The 21,975-nt window shown below is 37.4% G+C and overlaps 1 protein-coding gene across 1 annotated transcript in view; it reads left to right on the top strand.

Annotated features, from left to right (window-relative positions):
* The window catches only part of LOC124556532 (transcription factor 12), a 732,435-nt gene that overhangs the window by 687,605 nt on the left and 22,855 nt on the right, over positions 1–21,975 (top strand). The window contains exons 11-12 of the mRNA XM_047130486.1: positions 575–701; positions 4,963–5,110. Coding sequence (XP_046986442.1) covers positions 575–701; positions 4,963–5,110 — 275 coding nt within the window. The remainder of the gene's footprint in view (positions 1–574; positions 702–4,962; positions 5,111–21,975) is intronic.

The raw sequence follows: 21,975 nt of genomic DNA, 5'->3' as shown, positions 1-21,975 counted from the left end.
ATATTTTATTTTATATACAGTGGAGAATATATTCTCACTAGAATACACTGTGTATCACACTGGCTTGTTTTTCATAGATGTTGTAAATTTGACAGATGTTGCTGCAAATTTATGATAACACCTGTGAAAAATAAGCCAGCAGTGATACAAAGTGTATTCCAATGAGAACACTGTATATAAAATAAAATAATGTTGTCACATGAATCAGATCATGCTGGATAAAGCTAAATTTAAGTGTGATGACATAATTAGAACAGTCCACACCAAACATATCTCAAATGCAACTGGCAAATCCTGAAACTTGTAAGCCAGTAAATAATTAGCAGCTGTGGTGTTAAACATTTAAAAATGCCTTTTCTTCAATATTTGACAACTGCAAGACACAATGTACTGAAAACCTTTGTACTGATAATACACTCAAATATGTAGTGAAGTAACTAATAGTGCTGTTGGTCATGTTTATCAACACTATAAACTTCTTATATCTCTGTGACATTTAGATGGTGATGATTAATTTATTTCTGTGGAAATGTTCCTGGACTTGATCTCTTTATTGTTTAAATTTTAATTTCAGCCCAGTCCTCACCCAGGCACTCCAGGATCAACAGTTGGTGCAACTCAGAGCTCGTATCCTGGTCTTGCACCTACACCTGACACAGATGGACCAATTAAAATAGAAAGGCTGTCTGGAGCAACATCCAGTAAGTATTAAATGTAAAGTATAATTGATGGACATTAAATTCATGCATTTGTACAGGGTGATCAATCCTTAATGCAACTGCCTGGCATACTTTTTTTGCCCTGCTGGCAGAAGTGCTGGTGGGGAGTACATTTCCCCTCTGCTGTGAGGCATTTATGTTGAGTTGTGGAGCAGGTTACACATGTTCATTTAGGCAACAGAATAAAATTTTTCGATTGTAAGCGTTTCAAGTGAAATACAAGTATTCTATTCACCGAAGGGTATTCATATACGATTCATAGAAGCATACAGAATTGGCTCATGTCGTAAGGAAATTATTTCAGGAGGAATTTCATGATGTTTAAGCATGTAATCAGAGTACAGTTCATTGACTGGTAAATAAGTTTTGTGAAACGGGAAGTGCTCTTGACAGGAAACATAGCAAATCACATAAAGTACTCACAGAAGAAACTCTCAGTAACACTGGTATTGCTCTGGAGAAGTCATCTAGAAAATCATTTAGATGCCTTTCTCAGCAAATGGGAATTTCCTATGGCTGTGTTCAAATGGCTACAAAGTTACTGGAGTTACAGCCCTATAAACTAATTACAGTGCAAGAACTTAAACTGGGTGACCCTGCAAAATTTTGCAGTTTTGTGAATGGATTTTGAATAGGGTGCATGATGAAGATATCGACCATTACCTAACTTTCTTATCAGATAAATCATGGGTCCACATTAGTGGATATGTTAATTCACAAAATAACCGTTACTGTAGTTCTGAAAAGCCTAACATAATGCATGAAGCACATCTGCATGATCAAGAAATTGGAGTGTGGTGCACTATTAGCGGTGAGAGAATAAGAGGCCCTATTTTTTCCCAAGAAACAGTTAACAGCAAAAGATATGTGGAAAGCATTTTGTTGCCTTTTTTTGGCCTGTTAACTGAGAGAAAATGTGCTTTTGTGAGCTTGTAGCAGGACTCTGTGATGGCACATACAGCCAGCTCCTTATGCAGGAAATTCATGACATGTTGAATTATACAACATATGGCCTCCACATCCCTGTGATTTTTATCTCTGGGGGGCATTAAAAGATGAAGTATACAAATCAAATGTACACCCTTTAGATGAATTTAAAACTACCATTTGTCAAGAAATTGCTGTCATTTATCAGAGGAAACTGCAGAGTGTAATGAGCAATTTGCTAAGCAGGTGTCAGAAACACTTGAACAACCAAGGGAGGCAGTTCCAGCAACTCCTTGCTTAATAAACAGGAGTAATTCACTTTTGTTTTTAAGTGTTTATGTTCTGTAACAGCCAGTCTTGCCTGCCAGCTGCATACCACCAAAGCGGTTGGGTAAACGATTTATCACCCTGTATAATATGCAAAAAATACAAATTACAATGAGTTCAATGTACAAAGGAAACAAAAGGGAGAGATGATATAACTGTTGATGATACCCATAATGTTACTGTCTTCTAGAGGTTTATTTTTTGCAGCCCATGATTAAATTAATCAGTAATATTATTTCTACTGTCAAACTAATTAATTCAGTCTCAACACTCTAAACCTGTTAGTATTCTTATAGCATTATTTATGAAACTAGTGAGAAAATTACACATAAAAGTTAATCAGAAAAGTTGTTAGCAATTTGGACAGTGCCTTTTGAGCAGTAAATGATATTAATGGTTTTGTTTTCTGTAAAACTTATTTAAATTCACTGTCCATAATATAATGTGTATTATATTCTTGTTTTATGTTCTGGCTTCTCATATCAAATGTTGTGAAAAAAATGTAGGTACAATGTCTTTGAAACTTGGAGAATACTGTTTTTATATTGGATAATGTGAAAGAGATATGCAGAATATTCAGATTGTGAATATAAGAATTCTCAGGTCTCTTATTGCAGTACTTACTAACAACAGCAGCAACTGCTTATTACATGTGTTAAGAGTTTAGGTAATTCACACTGATCCCATCAATTTTATAAACAATTTACTACAAAGTATGTGAGAATAATAAACAATTTTTTTGGTTTTTAAGTGGCCTTTTGTTTAAATAGACGAAATTCGCAACGAATGTGCTTTGAACTTGGGTTTTTGGTAATGCTTTCCTGTTCAGTGATGATTTAAGCTTCCCTTTTAGTAGCCCAAAAGACAATAACATGAATTTAGTACCAATCCAAGTACAAGACAAAGTCATCTTTATCTTGTTAAATTAACATAGTAATAAAACTAAAGTTACAATTCTATGAGGCTTGTTCAGTAAGAAATGCAACAATTTTCTTATTGCCCATCATGGATAGTCCACTTCAGCCCCTGTAGTTTCATGAAGCTGCTATAGGCAGCGGCGCTATATGTAGCCTGCAAAAATGGCATCCTTACTCGAGGTGAATTCCAAGCAGAGACCTATCTTTGTGTTTCTCTTGGCAGAAAACCAGAGCATCACAGATATTCATAGGTGCTTGCAGAATATCTATGAAGACCTGACAGTGAAGAAAAACATGGTGAGTCCTTGGGCAAGGCATCTGTCAGCACCGCAGCAAGGTTGCGAAAACCTGTTTGCTATGATGCATGCTGGTCTGTTGCACTCAGCTGTGACTCCTGCAATGTTGGAACATGTGGACACACTCATTCGACATAACCAACAGATCACAGTCAAACTCCTTGCTGCACAACTGGATGTGTCTGTTGGTAGTGCTAACACGCTTATCCACCAGTTGGGGTACTCAAAGATGTTTGTCCATTGGGGTTCTCACCACCTAACAGTAGATCATTAAGAGCAACAAAGGATCACCTGTGTAGAATTACTTGTGTAGAATTGCTTGTGCATTATGAGACTGATCATCACAATTTTTTATCAAACATTGTCACTGGCGATGAAACTTGGGTTCATCACTTCGAACTGGAAACAAAATGGCAGTTCATTGAGTGGCCTACATTACCTCTTCTCTGAAGAAAAAGTCCAAAGCTGCACCCTCAGCCAGTAAAGTCATAGTGACAGTCTTCTGGGACTCTGGAGGGGTGATTCTGTTTGATGTCCTCTCTTATGGTGCGATGATCATCTCTGAAATTTACTGTGCTACCCTCAGGAAATTGAGGAAACAACTACAGCGTGTTCATCACCACAAAAATTCAAACAAACTTCTCCTTCTCCAATGCAGTGAAAGACCACCCTCAAAGTCTGCACACATGAGAGGTGCTCCCAAAACTTTATTGAACTGTACTTCCTCACCCTCCCCACAGCCTGGATCTCACACTTTCTGACTTAAATCTGTTTGGCCCAATGAATGCTGCACTACACAGGAAGCAGTACACGGATAATGGGGAGATTATTGATGCAGCAAGACCTTGGCTTCAATGTCAACCAGTAGAGTGGTACCATGCAGGTATACTGGCCTTCCCAGTAAGGGGGCATAAGGCCATCACAGTGAATGGAGATTATGTCAAAAAATAGGGCACTGTATTCAAAAGAATGGGGAATAATATGGTGTATTGGAATTTCGAATAAAACCAACCTGCTTTCAGAAAGAAAATATCTTGCATTACTTATTGAATGCTCCTAATAGTAATCCGCAGAATAAGCTTTGTCAGTTGCCTGTCACATGACACAAAAAGGGGGCAGGGGAGGATTAGTAAGCTAAAACAGTGATCAGGGTAGCAGTCAGTTGAAACTTCCAGGCAGATTGAAAATATGTGCTGGATCGAGACTCCAACTCAGGAGTGCTGCTTCTGCAAGGTTTGCAGGAGAGCTTCTGTGAACTTTGTAAGGTAGGAGACAAGGTACCAGCAGAAGTAAAGCTGTGAGGACAGATCGTGAGTCATGCTTGGGTAGCTCATTTGGTAGAGCACTTGCCCGCGAAAGCCAAAGGTCCCAAGTTCGAGTCTTGGTTCAGCACACAGTTTTAATCTGCCAGGAAGTTTCATATCAGTGTGCACTCTGCTGCAGAATGAAAATTTCATTCCAGCACTCAGTTATTTGAATTCAGTTTTTTATTGTCTTTAGTGCTGTTGGGTGTCCAAAACTGTAATGATACCAATACATCAACTGCTTCTTAATCAGGATATTAAGAGTTTTTATCTCATCTCACATTCTTTCATCCTTTTATATTTGTGACAGTTGTCAAATGTATGTTTCAATAGAAAACTTAATTCTGATATTTGTTTTCTTATTGTGTTAATGATTACTAGATGTGCTTTATTAAGTCATCTTTGAGTACTTATGTATTTTCACCTGTTACACTTTATTGTAATACCAAATCTTTGTTTCATTATTATTCAGAAAAGCGCAAGGAACCTCCTGGAGCAAGCTCTGACACCAAACCTAGCAGCAGTGAATTGGGAAGTAGCCAGACCAGTACAGGTCCTAATACAGCTGTGCAAGCAAACTCAACTTCTGGCCAAAAGGGATCCAAACGTTCAAGGAGATAGTAAGTTTATAAAACCTTTCTTTTGAAATGCAGCACATCATTTAACCATCTGAAAGATAAATTTTTAAGTAGTAATTTCATTGTGCAGGTTACATGAAAAATAAGAGAGAGAGAGAGAGAGAGAGAGAGAGAGAGAGGGGGGGGGGGGGGGTGCTAAACAGGTGGAATGCAAAAATAAGATTAAAAAGTCAATAAAAGAAAGGTTATGAGTGCATGAAGGTATTTAAAATAAAAAAGAAAGAAAGAAGAAGTGTGCACACATGAAAATACATACAGTGAATGTAAATTGGTATGCAGAATTGCATGGTATGGTGCTGACAGAAGAAAAATACAAAAAAGGCCATAGATAATTGGTCAAGACGTATCACCGAGATGACATGGCATCAGACAACAAACTATGATAGGGAACAAAGTGAAGTTGATAGTTTTTCACTGTACACAAACTAGTTGCTGTTTAGGAGGCTTTGTCACATTACTGAACTTACAGAAAACAAATCTGCGTGTCAGTGAGATTCTTTCTCATGCTTCACATATAAATGTAGTAGTTAATGTTATATAGTAATAGCTATTAAACAATAAATTTCCTTTGAATCCCACATAGAATTTTTCTCTAGACGTTCATAAGAGCTAAATGAAAAGACCAAACAAATGTCTCCTCATATGTATCCCTTTATTTTTAGGGTGTCAATGTATAAAAAGTTTTTTTGTGTGTAGTATGTAACTCTTAACCGAACAGTGCATTATATTTTGGGCTATTAAAAATGCCCATCACAACAAAGACGAGTAGCAAATGTGGGTTGTTTATGCGTGTAAGAGGCTTCTGCTATGGAATATGCTATTTGTTATTTTGTGTCAACTGTAAGAATTAACTGTTCGTGTAAGAATCTGTTTCTGATAAGTGAATATCATTATTAAACATTCATAGATTTAATCATAGTTTAATTAAAAAACAAGAAATGAATAGGTTTTCAACTAGAGGACACAAATTATACCCACTTTATTTTCCATTAGCAACCTCTCCGTAACAGTTGGGGATTTTAGAGAAGGCTATTAAATGTTCTTCAGTTTTCATCAGTCTCTGTGTGGGCTGTTTTGGGATGCACTTCTGTAACAAAACATCCTACACAGATCTCCACGTTTTCTACAGGAAGTACACACTGAGTAATAAAGGAAAGACAAAGACGTAACCAAGAGACCATTGTTACTTTGACACTGTGTGTTAACTAGTGTGTAGAGGAAGACTACAACTATCATCACCAGACAGATATCTGTTCCTCCTTTTCACACTCTTGTGAACCAGCTTTAAGCAAAAGTGCAATATATAATGTAAGTGCAATATATAATGTAAAGAAATGATAATCTACTGCATAGTGAAAAAATCATAGCTAATCTGCTTGTCATGATTTTTAAAAATGTAACAGATCTATTATGTTGCTGTTTCCACCAGAAAATGTATAGAAGAGGAAGAAAAAAAGACAAATGAAATGCATCATAATATGCAGAAACAGATTAGAGGTGGGATTTACTTATCAAGAAGACATAGTTTTGTAGATAACTGGAGAATAAAACTGGCATTTTGGCAAAGAGAATGAATGCTATTATTACTTGAAATCAAGTACAGAAAAAATTTCTATGTATTATTTTCTGTTGTCTTTTCTGCCTTTAGCTGTATAAAAAATAAATGTTTGTCTATCTGTTCGGAATGTATGATCTCATAAAGCAATAGCCCAATTTACGTGCAGTTTCTTGCAAAATGATCAGCAGTTTCAAGAGAAGGTTTGTAACTGAACAGATTTTCCAGGTGTGTCACCAAACAAGCAATGAATCATATTGTTTACAGCTTGCTCTATCTAGTGCATCAGAATCGGAAGACCAACACACAGGAGGAAGTTTATCTGATAGTTTATGAACAGCTCGATTGCATGCTTTGGAATCAGACGGGCAATAGGCACCAAGAAATTTAGCTGATTGCTTATGAGGTACTTGATAGCGTACTTTGGAATTAGCACAGCAGCGAACAGTTAGAGTGGACACAGACTGTTTCTGTGCTACTTGATTTTGAAGGACAGTGCTAATTGGTTTTGACTTAACTCTTGCTGCACTCCAGTACAGTGTCAATTATGACTACAGTGTGTACCCTAGTGTAGGCATCGACCTCATAGATAAAGTGTGTGCACATTGTGGTGCACAAAAATTCAGCACTGAAACATTAGGAATGAGCTGTGCAAATTGCAAAGTCAAACTTCCGACTTTGTGTTCACACCCGAACCTCTTTTGTCATTGCTCTCAGGTGACTCCACCAATTCCATGCACTTTGTACAACACATTTGCAAATACAGTTCGGCATTTCAAATGACATCATTTGGAGCCAACAAATGTATCATCACACAGTATCATTTTTTCCAGTTCCCAGTGTTGAACATAAATTGCTGTCTTAGTATCTACCTTGTTTTTATGTGTCTCTTTCCAATACATTAGAAAACAATTGAAAGAGGCATTGCAGTGCATGTTGGGCTTAAGCTAGTAACACAAAAAAATAAAAATTTCACATACGCAAATGGTATTACTCAACATGTTATACTTCATCAAGGCTGACAGCTCCTTATATTAGGCTTTCTTTCACCCATTGAGTTGTATTGCACTAATGTTGTGAGAAGCATATGTTCACATGTTGGGGGTTTGCATAATGCCTTAAACAGTTTCCTAAATTAATATTATACTTCCAAAGTATAATTTAGAGGAACCTTGTTAAAAAATGCCATGGCAGCTTCTATGATAAAAGAGTTACAGGGGGGCGGGGGGGGGGGGGGGGCAAGGACACTGATCAAACAGAATATTTTGATACCTGAGGAATCCACAGTTAACACTCAAAACAGATACAGTTTGTTATGGCAAGGACTTTTCAGATTCTTGGTTTTGGCATCAGGTGTGCACACACAAGCAACATGATTCTTGTACTTTGTGAACAGTGCTCTGTGCTCTGTGGGAAGGCTCTTGAAGTTGCAAATTTGTTTCATAGAGATGATATTGTGTGTATTGAACCCAAATGATATTTCTCTTAATAGCCCACCAAGCAATGTGGCTTGGCAGGAAGACTTTGAACTCTCATTCAGGAGAGCAGCGGTTCAAATTGCTGTGCTCCCTCTTAATGACCTCATTGTTGATGGAATATTACACCCTAATCTTCCTTTGTTTCATTTTCTTCATTCCTCTTAAACCACTGTAGCACAATTGGGAATGTGTCATCCTTGAAGTATAGCAGATTTAGGTTTTCCACAGTTTCTCTAAATTTCTGAAGGCAAATGCTGGAATGGTTCTTATGAAAAGGACACAGTTAGTTTCCTTCTCCAGTTAGAATTTGTGCTCTAATGATCTCATCATTGATGGAATATTACACCCTAATCATCCTTTGTTTCATTGTCTTCATTCCTCTTAAACCACTGTAGCACAATTTTGGTCTTGGGAATGTGTCGTCCTTGATGTAGGAGCATTATTACAGCTTTCATGGTGCCTTTTTCAACAACTACAAAGGTAGAAATGTCCAGGGAATGTCACCCATCATGTCATACTGCACTCACCAACATGCTTAAGCTGAGGGAATGTCACCCATCATGTCATACTGCACTCACCAACCTGTATAAGCCGAGCAGTGCAAGTGTTGGACAAACACACTGTTGGAATGTAAATTACCCTGAAACAAATGTTGAGCAGACACTCTGATGGAATGTAATTTACGCTGAAACAGCTATCAATGTGTTTTGGTAGCAGTCTTGTTTCGACTGCATGAGCAGTTCCAGTGAAGCTGTTCCTGTGCTGGCTACAGTCATAACTTATAATGTCATTGAATCAGCAAGAGAAAATACATAAATTGTCTACTGTGAAGCCACATTTGCAATTTGTAGTTTGTCCAAACTACAGTTGTCTACACCACCGTTGCACTTCACTTGAGTTTTGCCATAAGTTGTGTCCCATTCTGATGTACAGAGTGGGAATGCTGCTGACATTCACATTCGGGGCATCCAATACCTTGACCACCAACAGTTTCTACATAATTGACCTCTTCTCATGGCTGTGTAATATATCCTGTGTCCCTTTGTTTCAGTGTGTATCATCCCCAGCTTCAGGGCCATCACAATTTACTCTTTATCATTCTTTCTTAATACATCCCCAGATCCTGTAATATACCTTCAGTAACACATATGTACCCTCCAGGTTACCTAGCCATGCTTATTCATATAGAGTTGGTTGTAATATTAAGTGAAAAGTGCAAGTTAAGATAAAACAAATAACATAAAAAGTAACACTAACCCATAATTCTATAGGTGAGGTGCTGAAGGGTTTGAAAGACACATAAACAAGATGGAAAATATTGCGGATCTTTTGGACAATGTCCTCCTTCCTCCTTTGGATCTAACACACACACACACACACACACACACACACACACACACACACACAGAGAGAGAGAGAGAGAGAGAGAGAGAGAGAGAGAGCAAGCATCAGATTGCAGCTAGGATAATGTTAATACATATGTGTGTTTTTTATTAGTTAGCTACAAATAGGAATATTGCTTGAAAGTTCAGCAGTGTTTTCAGTCGTAACCATGTGCCTGTTGGCAGCCAGTCAACAGTCAGAAAATACAGGGCTACTATAAATGATTCATTCATTTTCAAAGCTCTATACTTTCCAAAGTATTACATGTACAAATATGATTGATGCACTAATAGGATTGTAAACTCAGGAAGTTTGCATTTTGCACTCTACAAATGTTCTGTGAGTGCCCCTGTGGTCACATGTCTAAACTGCTATGATGTGATGTTTGTTCCGTACTTCATGTAGCAACATCGTTTCAGTGGTCATCATAGCAGCAGTGATGCATTCTCTGAACTCTTACAGTCTTCTTAGCTGTGGGGGTATGTGAACATGATCCTTAATGTATTCCCAAAGGAATTAGTCACAAGACATGAGATCAGGCAACCTGGAGTGAAGGGAATGGAGCCACATCATTTTCACCATAATGTCGAATCCAGTGATGTGGAGTTTTCTCGTTTAGGTAGTGACAGACATCGATGCTCCAATGAGGAGGAGCCTCATCTTACTGGAAGATGAAATTCTCGTAATCAACAGTCAGTTGTGAAAACAACCACAACTGTGATGTATCAAGGTAAGAGGTACCCATCACAGTCTTCTCACAGAAGACAAATGGCCCATAAAGCTTCGTTGGTGACATTTCACAGAAAACATTAATATTAACAACCTTCAGTGAATTTTGTTCATGCAGCAAAGTGTCATGCGGTATTTCAGTGCTCTATGCTCTCATATTGTGGCAATTAACCGTTCTATATAAATGGATGGATGCTGAGTATTGGCTTGGAGAAAAAACTCTTTTCTTGTTTTGTCACCATTTCATTGAGGCACTGCACTCATAATACCAACTGGTGGGCACAGTGCAAACTCAGTGAGTGTACAGTTCTCTTCATGTATCAGTCATATTTACACATGTGATGCTTTGTAAAATATTGAACTTCGAAAGTGAATGAATCATTTGTAGTAACCCTGTATAAGAATTGTGTGATTTTTAAAATATAAATTTTAAAACAGTTCATTTAGAACTAATAGTAAAGAATCAGATGAAAATGTTGGCAGTGTGAGGTGTTTGCTGTGAATTGGTTTTCACAGGTGAGGTACCAATGTTTGTGAACACAGCCATGTGACTGGCTCTCTTGCAAGACATGAAAGTGAATAATATGTCACAGCCTTTAATTGCTGTTATATAAAAAAGTTTTAATTCTCTGTCATTAGTTAACTGTCTTATGGAAACAATGGTAAAGGTTATAATGTTTGGTATTTTTCCTAATCTGGCCAGTTGAGATAATTTCCATATTGTGTTTCTGCAACTGTTGTTCAAGTGCGGATGAAGATTGTGAAGACCCAAACACAAAGGCAGTTCGTGAAAAAGAACGTCGACAGGCCAATAATGTTCGTGAGAGGTAAGTGGGTTTCACACATGTTTTCTTCCTGTAGAGGCCCAGGTTCAGCATTGGACCAGATCAGGTACCAACACTTAATAAAAATATAGGTGGTAAAATATCTTAGATTTTCATAATTTGAAATTAACAAATAAAAAGAAAAAGTAAAAATGTTGATGTGGTGGGTCCTGAACTCTGAGTTCTGTGTTGTTCCAATAAGTTGCATGATATAGTTACATTAGGAACCTGATTTGGTCCATGTTTCAAGATTTCAGCTTTTCTGAACAGGCATGTGTAATGTTTGACAGCACGTTTTGTACACTCAAGTCACTTGAGCATAATATATTTAAGTTTTCTTCTTTCACTACTTTTTCCTATTTGAAATGGAGATGTTGACTATTTAGTAGTGTTTCTTAGAAAATATTTCCTAGAAACACCATATTGAAAAGGGAGATCCTAAGCTTTTATTTAAGGGTTTAGGGGAAACTTTAGAAGCTTTCTAACTTTTGAATAGTGGCAATAGTATTGCCAGATACTAAGTCTTGGAAAAAGAACTGTTTAATGTTTATTCTCAGCATGAAATGTTAACTACTTTGTGACATGATTTACAACATTTCACAGTAAATGCTGATTCCCTCCATGCCCCTCCCCCCCTCTCCCCTCAAAATAACATTATTTTTGCCTTTTTTGTGGGTAACTGTGTTGATTATCACTTGTAACACAGTGCTACCTTAATGATCACAGAAATATGCTGATCTTCCTTATTTCTCTGTTCCTTCTTTGGTTTATTGTTGTATTTTTGCACGAATAATCTTACTAGCAGGCATATGTTGTATGGCACTGACAATTAATTACTTTGAATGTTTATTGCTTCTGTAATGAGAATATCTTTTATATCTTTTTCCTTTCCTGCATTTACACTCTACACTTCTGTTAAACAAAACTGTCTTCCTGTCTGTTCAGTGTGGTGTGTTTTTTGTAAAATGTATCTTGCATGCATGTAGTTGCACTAAATGAAAGCAAAAAGGGCTTTAAGTAAGTACAGTCGTCAAACCACTGTTGGTAATGGTTCAGTGGCATAGGGCTGAAACACATGTGCTGCCATTCAGAGAAAATATATGTTTCATAACCTTTGAAAACAATAGTCAGTGTATACATAAAAATTAAAGTGTTTCCGCGTGAAGCTGACGATACCTCCAAAACTACCCACCACCAATTTTGTGACTGGTGCTACCCTTGGTTCCCACATAATGCACTAGCTGTTGTGTTTGAGGAAATATTTGTGTTTGAAGTGGTCACTTTTGTGTCATGGTGGTCACCACGACATCTTCTCTCTCTTTTGCATCAATATATTTTTCAAGGGGGAAAAGTTTGACATTTTTCTGTAATGTTCTCCAGATTTTATGAAAATTCTTGAATGTTAACTAATGTTTCCAAATGTTCTAGAATATTCTCAAATGTTTGAGAATACAACTTGGAAATGGCATGTATTTCATTGATTCTCACTCTGACAAAAATGTCATAATGAGTGAGCTGTACTCTGTATTACGTAATAAAAACATGGGAACAACCTGTCAAAACATTTTATTTGTTCCTACAGAGAAACTATGTAAATAAAGAATGTCTGCATGAACAAATTATTTGAGCCACAAAAAAAATGACATAGCTCAACAGACAAATCACCAAGTGCTGTGTGTGATACCAGGGAAAGGGGGGAAAAAAAATCCTCTGATACAGTGGTGAAATAAGACGAAAGTGCAAACTTCCCATCAGAATCCCTAAATTTGCCCAGTGTCCCTTGTATGCATTCACAAAAAAAGCTTTTAAACAACATAGTAGAAGCAGAAATATTAACTGGAAAAGGAAAAAGGCAAGTGAGTATTCATACCATGAATTCCACTCATTTCAACTAACTTACCATTCAACTCCAGTGTACAGTAACATTGGTGTACTGTATGACTATTGATAAAGCACAAGGTCAAACATTCCAATGCTATGGAGTGAATTTAAAAGAATACTGTTTCTTGGACAGGCAACTAAACGTAGTGTACTCACATATTGGACAACCACAAAGTTTATTTGTGTTTGCACTCAAATGGAAAATACCAAATGTAGTTTATAAGAATTACTTTGAATATGTTTGATGCTATACAGATGAGATGAGTTAGTCCATATTTTTTTTCCAATTTGGAAAGAAAGTGGAAAAATGAACAACTGAATTGGGTCATTATTGGATAGTGACTATATAAAATAAAACTCAAACATAACTAAAGAAACAATCATTTGTGTAAGATCTGCAGAGCGAATGATTTTCCAAGAGTTCATAGTGATAACTTTTTGCCATACTATAGATAATAGCCTCATTTACCTTCCAGAAGTATGGAAATTTTTTCTAGTGACTGATGCAATAAGTAATTTGGTGTACTTTTTTTTTCATCTGTCTGGAGAATAGAAAAAAATACAGTTAACAGCTTTGTCAACACTGGAGGGAGGTGGGGCCGAAATGGTTCAGATTTTAATGGTGTATAACACTGTATTATTAAAAATATGAATTTAATATACAACCACTGTACCTCCATGAAGCAATCTCTGGTTGATATACTGGATATCTTTTCTAAACTCCACTTCTTCTCTGATGTGTGTCAACAGAATCTTGACCGTGATACTGCATTGGAGATATACTATTTCAGACTAGAATTGGATTGGTTATGGGAATGACATTTGGCATCCTTGATGTATTTGCACAAAAAATATGTTTTTTTTAGTGTTCAGAAACTCAAAGTGCCATGAAGAAGTAGTAATCCCCAAAACTCCTGGCTGAGTTAAGTGCCCGTATTGACAAGCCAACAGCAGGAAATGTGGAGTTCAACCAGTCTGATGATGAACTGGAGCACATATATCTTTTTGCAGTTAATGTTTAAGCTATCGTTTTGGAGTGTTCAGAAAGAAGTGATAAGTGCTGGCTGGACCAACAAGAGAGTGCATAACAGCTACATGTTTGCTATGTATCCCAGATGTTTCACAGTGAATAAGAACAACTGAATTTCCTGCTCTGGGGAAAAGCTCTCCTATTGCTGAACACTAATTAGTAGCTAACTCTGTTTATTAGTTTAATTACATGTTCAAGATGCCATAAAATAGCTTATGTAATACACATTCCTTATGAATGGGCCATATAGTGAGTTATGGTACCTGAATCCATCTTCTGATTAATGGTTTTTAGTTGCTTTAACTCATTTCAGACACAGATTACATATTTTACACTGCCCCTTATGAACTATTCCACATTTTCCTAGTGCCCAAAGAGTGAGTGCTTTTCTAAATGTGATACTATGAGTGAAAACTCAGTTCCCTTACTATGGATGGTATTTGAATTTTCTGCACTTTCATATTAATTCTCTCAAAAATACTTTCTCATGCTATGAGATTGCTGTCTTTCATAATTTATCCTTCTGTTGCCACGAGTGAACTGCAGACGGAAAATCTCTGTACATTTTTTTCTTTATTTCAGTGAGTGATTTGTTGTTACGGCAATTAAATTTTTCGTCTTGATTTTTGAGCGATGTGGTCACTGCAGGACTACTGTTTTTCTGTTGATTGAAACTTGACTGTAAGATAGAAAAGAAGAAAAAGTAAACTGCATGGACACAACATTTGTCATGTATGTTGTGGTATATGTGGACAATAGCTGTGTGGATTGATAAAATTTTGTTGATCTCTAGCTAATTCTGTGAAAAGTTGGTGGATGTAATAAAGATTACAGAGTGTACCATTTGCTGAAGGGTGGATAGTTAGCAGGGTACAGTTGAAGAAAGGGATGATTTTAAGTAGACAATAATAACAGTGTTTGATATGTCCAGCTACTTTTACACTACACACACTGGCTGACTGGCCGAGACTGTCGACAGCAAGCAGCCAAAGAGTAACAGGTGGACAACACAAGAGAAAGGCAGACAACATAGATGTTACAACAGAATAACAAGTCCAGCAAGCAAACCAAGATAAAAAACTAAGATGTAATGAATTCAGTACCAAGACAGTGATGTGTAACAAGATATCAGTACTATAGCACAGATAAATCACAGCTGATTGTGGAGTCACTGTTCTACTGACTTTAAAGGGAAGCCAGGGGTACCAGGAGGCTGGAACAGTATGTGTGTCTAGTCCACAATCCTCATGGCAGTAACAGTGTCACGTGCATTCAGCTGCGCCACCTAGTAGCTGTCATTGATTCCCATACTGTTCAGTGGTCATTCGACATCCTGGGCTGGCATACCCAACTACTACTACCAGTACTACTACCACTTCACTAACAAACATGAGGTTAGTACCAGGCTGTAGCAGTGACTCCTCAATTGGTAGGCTACTTCGCGCCAAGCACAGGGATGGGGCTCAGTTTGGGTAGATGACCAGAATTTTGGAGCAGAAGAAACCTTTTTTCACATTCACTGGGTGGTTCTGTGGTGTGTTGACCTGTGAATTTCCTGCATAAAAGGGAAAAATATCATACTCAGTTATCTGGTGATGACAATGGCAGCAAAGTGTTTCCTGCCCTCAGCTAGGTCTACTCACAAAACCCCAAAGCAGGCCACAACCTCACTTCTGTGAAAACTGCCCGTCTTACTGCTTCTCCTAATGAGATTTACAGACTACCGTCTGCCAACAACAAGACCTTGAGACCACACTGAAAGTGTACCTCCCTGGTGTGAAAAATGCAAAGCCTTCCTCCAAAGCCCATGTCCAGTACTCGCAATAAAATAACCGCCAAATAGTGTCAGAAAATGAAACAGTATCACTTATCGATACATGACAGTAGTGGTACAGAGCTCTTCATTAGTAACTGGTACTGAATATAGGTGCATTAGAAGAATTATGATTGACTATGGAGAAATTGCCTGAATGTGGAATTCAAACTTATCAATGTGAGTAGTTATTTTCAATTATGAAAGGAAATAAATCTGTCAAATCTAAAAAATTTCAGAAATTCACCTTGTGTCAGATTTGAAGTAATTACTGTGAATAAGTTTTCTCTCGAAATAGAGAATAGCAGAAAAGTGTCAAGTGTCAGGAAGAAAACTTTAGTATTACCATTGTTCTTATGCTTTGCACTAAATTTTTCAAAATTCATTTACATTTCTATGGGTGCTGACTCTTTTTTCTGAACTTGAACCTTGTGTCATTTGACCCATGTCAGCATTTGAGTTTCACATCATTGCCTTATTGCATTATGCCTAATCTGTGTAAATCTTTCATTTGCCAGCCTAGTCACAATATTGGCTACATCACTTTTCCCATCTCTGTGGTGGTAAGAAGTGTGCTTACAGTCAAATTCGTCTATATATTATATCACTTGTTTTCTTTGAATAAATTTTCCTTTTCCTCAGCCAGTTTTTAACATATAGTATTGAAACTTCCTGGCAGATTAAAACTGTGTGCCCGACCGAGACTCGAACTCGGGACCTTTGCCTTTCGCGGCCAAGTGCTCTACCAACTGAGCTACCGAAGCACGACTCACACCCTGTACTCACAGCTTTACTTCTGCCAGTACCTCGTCTCCTACCTTCCAAACTTTACAGAAGCTCTCCTGCAAAACTTGCAGAACTAGCACTCCTGAAAGAAAGGATATTGCGGAGACATGGCTTAGCCACAGCCTGGGGGATGTTTACAGAATGAGATTTTCACTCTACAGCGGAGTGTGCGCTGATATGAAACTTCCTGGCAGATTAAAACTGTGTGCCCGACCGAGACTCGAACTCGGGACCTTTGCCTTTCGCGGGCAAGTGCTCTACCAACTGAGCTACCGAAGCACGACTCATGCCCGGTACTCACAGCTTTACTTCTGCCAGTACCTCGTCTCCTACCTTCCAAACTTTACAGAAGCTCTCCTGCAAAACTTGCAGAACTAGCACTCCTGAAAGAAAGGATATTGCGGAGACATGGCTTAGCCACAGCCTGGGGGATGTTTACAGAATGAGATTTTCACTCTACAGCGGAGTGTGCGCTGATATGAAACTTCCTGGCAGATTAAAACTGTGTGCCCGACCGAGACTCGAACTCGGGACCTTTGCCTTTCGCGGGCAAGTGCTCTACCAACTGAGCTACCGAAGCACGACTCATGCCCGGTACTCACAGCTTTACTTCTGCCAGTACCTCGTCTCCTACCTTCCAAACTTTACAGAAGCTCTCCTGCGAAACTTGCAGAACTAGTTCGAGTCTCGGTCGGGCACACAGTTCTCATTGGATGTTGTATGTTGTTGCCTACTGCCAACCATTGAACTAACTTACACAGCTAGTTACAGGGCGACCTACAGTTTAATGTGGTCTCCAAATCACAGTGCAGCTTGGTATTTTTCTCATTAACAAACATTGCCACAGGTGAAAGAAGTGAAAAAAAGTAAGAGAGAAAAATCCTAGGACTGACTAGGGATTCAATCCAAGCCCTCTGTACTTGTAGTCTGATACTTAACCATGAGCCAAGGAGCCACACTACCATGCCATAGTGCCCCATAAATTTTATTTTACCACTGTCATTCCATTTTTTCAAAGTTTTCACATGCATCCCTCTCATCTTTAGACATAGCTATTGTGTCAGATCTGCTTTAATTAGTCAGTATTTGCCATAATGTTTCATTAGAATTAGAATTTATTTACTAGTGATTGAAGAGCAAAGTATTATGCTATAAATGTTCATTTCTTTATGCGCCTTTCACTTGAAAATGAAAGATTTACACCAATGGTGATTCAGAATGAAAGAAAGTATATATTCCATCTGAGGTGGATGTTAAACCAGTAAAAGCTGCTTCAGTACTATAGCACATGAAATGGTTTACAGACATCAGATCTGTTGCTCTTAATTATGCACTTTTTATATTTTGTTTGTTCCTTTTACTCCTTTTTTCAGTTTGTGTATAAAGTTAGTGTTTGTTTACAATAATTTTTTGTTGTCCTAAGCAAGGTTTGTTATTTGCTGTGTAATTTTGCCAGACTTAATTGGTGCAGGTGACTGAGACATAATTATTTTCCTACTTTTTTCTATCAGTGGTTCTTTTTTCTGAGAAAAGTTCTCTATCACTTTCACTATTAGATTCACATACATTTTAATTTCAATCATTCTTTTTATGTTCTTTTACTTTCCTTCAGATGCATTCCAATCACATTTTTCTAGACAACGAAAATACCATTTAGCACACCTTTCAAACACTTTTAATACTTGAGTTGCGATTCATTGAAAGTGTATCACAGGGGTAACTTGATAGGTCCTTGATAAAAGGGAACATTCTGTCAACTGAGTTACAGGTATAAATTTGTGTCTGGGAGTCTGTAGCTGACCGATTATGGTAGTGCCCCCAAGTATGCCAGCATTTTAGTGCATCTCATGATCCATTCAATAGTTAATTACTAGTGTTTGTAAGTTTTCATCGCATGTATCTGCTTTATTGGTGTTCTTGTGACTGAACTTTCTTCTATAGCATTTAATGAAATATTGATGTGTCCTGTTAGGTTAAAATTTCATGTTCCTTTCTTTATCATTTTTAGTGTTATCACTACTGTTACAGCTGGTATTACTATCTTCTTTCTTTGATGCCCTCTTTGCAGTTCAAAAGTTCATGTTTCAATCACCATTTACTTCAAGGAATTTTTCTTGTTACTTGAATGTAACATTCATTTTGGGCATTAATATGTACAGGGGCAAACCAAAATCTAAAGTTTCATAATAGTTTAGATTCCACATTAAATTCTAGAACCCTTCCGTAAGTGGATGGTTCTCAGTGAGTCAGTTAGTAACTTGCTTGTTCTGTGTCTCCTAAATGTGACCTCTCACTATTATGTGGAAGAGTTCTGTTACATTACAAATTAAATAAACTTTCTCAGGGAAAAATATGGCAACATGTTGATCATTTACATGATGTCTTATATATCACTCTTAAGCTGCCTTTATTTTACTTTTTGTATTTAACTCTGTGTACAATAACTCTCTCTCTCTCTACATACATACACGTCAGAAAAGGACACACTGCCCCCCCCCCCCCCCCCACTCTCTTTCATGCAAACACACACACACACAAAAGTAAAAAAAATGGTTCAAATGGCTCTGAGCACTATGGGACTTAACTTCTAAGGTCATCAGTCCCCTAGAACTTAGAACTACTTAAACCTAACTAACCTAAGGACATCACACACATCCATGCCCGAGGCAGGATTCGAACCTGCGACCGTAGCGGTCGCGCGGTTCCAGACTGTAGCGCTTAGAACCGCTCGGCCACCCCGGCCGGCACACACAAAAGTAGAGCATTACACATTCATAAAATCCACTGTGAAGCAGGACAGAGGAAATCAATGCTATACAGCTGGAGAATGTGGAATTTGTTTATCAAACCAACTTAAATACCATGTGATCTTATAACAGTTTTACAAATTCATTTTTGGTATGTTCATGTTGCTAAAATGCTATTAAATCCTTTAAATATGCCATAGTGTCTGCAATAGGAAATTTTAAAATTGATTAATTGTGAAATTCACATAGTTCAAATGAACTGCCAATAGTGGCCTGCAAAAGTTCTTGAAGAAGAAGAAGAAGAAGAAGATAACTTGGTAGCTCAAGAGTAAAGTGGTGTTACAGGCTCCAAAACAAGGACTGTAGTTTGGTAGTGAGGTCAAGCCAGCCATATAGTGAATGTCCACTGCTTTCATTAATCAAACAAGAGGAAATGCTTAATGTAATTGCATGAAATGAAATGGAAATGTAGTGTGCAAAAAATTCTGTGCCAGTTGTTTCTGTTAAAAGTTGAAGCATCCCCACTAATACCACTTCACTGTTTAGCATTTGTCATGTTATTGTATATATGTTGCATGACTGTCAAGCTTGTTGCTGTAGAAATGTCTCTATTCTGCAAGCATACATTTCTGTACGTACTTTGCTTTTAATTTTCATAACAGTGCGTCAGCAATAGTGCTTTTTGTATCATGAAACTGGGACCTGCCATGCTAGTACAAGCAAGTGATACAAGCTTCTTCTTGCAAGGATCATTTGGGATAATGAAAAATTCCTTAAAAAGTATTTGAAGGTGAATAATAATGTGCATGCGTAGTTAGAAATTTTGCAGGATCATGTATTTTCGTAAATGTTATGTATTTCATGTGGTTTGTAGTCTTATGTTTAGGAGCATCTGATACTGATGAGAAGACTCACACACTGTTTGCAGGCTAAGTCAGTAGACTTACCTTATTAGTGACTTCAGAACTTCACCAGAAGAAGGAATCCTTCCTATATTGTTCACTTATTGCTTTTGATTCAGATACTGTTATTCTTTTTAAAAAATTCCTTGTATGTTTGTTTTTCTAGAGTTTTAGTATTTGATATTCCAGGTAAGTCTTTTTTCTAGAATTATGCATAAGTGACTTGAGTGTAATGTAGTGTTCACAAACATATTTATTAATAAGCTGAATTTGGGCACTGACAGGAAAAGCGTTTGCGTGTGTTACCTACTTGCTCTCTTTTCTTACAGCTGATGAAAAGAGTTGTGTAACATATTGTGATGTTGCAACTTATGCAATTTCTGTTTCCTTGTTATATTATCTAGTGCCTCTTACAATTTAGAGAGAACATGGAAGTGTGCCTTTCATCTCTGTGTGTGTGTGTGTGTGTGTGTGTGTGTGTGTGTGTGTGAGAGAGAGAGAGAGAGAGAGAGAGAGAGAGAGAGAGAGAGAGAGAGAGGGAGGGAGGGAGGGAGGGAGGGAGGGAGGGAGGGAGGGATGGAGAGAGGTTCTTAGTACAAGAAGTAATACATGAAAATAAATTGTGATGAAGTACTTAATATGACAACACTATGTTGTCAATTATATGCTGTTCCCTTGCTTATGTACCTAGTGCAAGAAAGATCAACTGTTAATATAGCATTCATCTACATTGTCTGAATTTTTTTTAAGCAACATAAAGATTAGACAGTGAATTGATATTATTCACTATGATTGTGGACACACAATGATGAAAAGGCAATTGATATACTTCACTAATGAATGACAAGAACTTTCAACTCCTTCTATTTAATTTTTACTTCATTAGTGACTGAATACATTAAATACATTATTAAAAATAATTACTTTCTCACGCTTAAATGTTGGACTTATATCAGCAAATAGCACCAAAGACTGTAAATTTAAAATGATTTTTTTTTGACAAACAAATCTTGGGAAAGGATCTGTTTAGTACTGGTAATGACAGGGACCTATTGTGTGACTTTCATGTTCAGTGCCAATAAAATTATGCCATGTAAGCAATTAGCACTGGGAATATATGTGGGTGAAAGGCATTTGCCAGACTGTGAATTTTGTGATAGGTATATTTGTTAGTAGTATTAAGGTAGTGACTTTGCTTTATAACAGTATAGACGTTGATCAAACAGTTGGAGGGTAGTGTTTCAGACTGCTATTTTAATTTGTTGTGAGGTAGAGTAAATTCTTTCTATTCTGTTTGCTAATTTCATAGGACATATCATAGTTTCTATTTTGAAATTGAAATAAGAGCTTTTCTCAGTTGGTGCAACTGTGTTTTCATAACACAGATTAATGTAATACACAAATTACAGCAGTAATGATTTCTGTTATAAAATGATGGTGAAAATTAATTGTAGCAGCCATTAGGTTGCTTTGTATGTGTGTGAGGGGCAGGGGGGGGGGTGATGTTATTAATTGTTATTGCCTCATATTCTACAGCGGGCATGGGCACCTGTGGGTGACATGCATGCCTGATTCATATACTTACTCAAACTTGCGGGCTGCCTCGTCATGTGATGTTCACCTCATTTTTTTATGTTTACGTTGTCTTAAAAACCTCCTCCGTTGCAAAATTCTACAACACCATTAGTAAATAAACAATGTCCATGATATATAAATAAA

This window comes from Schistocerca americana, chromosome X (assembly GCF_021461395.2).
Source record: "Schistocerca americana isolate TAMUIC-IGC-003095 chromosome X, iqSchAmer2.1, whole genome shotgun sequence".
NCBI classification, from domain to species: Eukaryota; Metazoa; Arthropoda; class Insecta; order Orthoptera; family Acrididae; genus Schistocerca; species Schistocerca americana.
The sequence above is the reverse complement of the archived record's forward strand: the minus strand, read 5'-3'. Positions and strand labels throughout refer to the sequence as shown.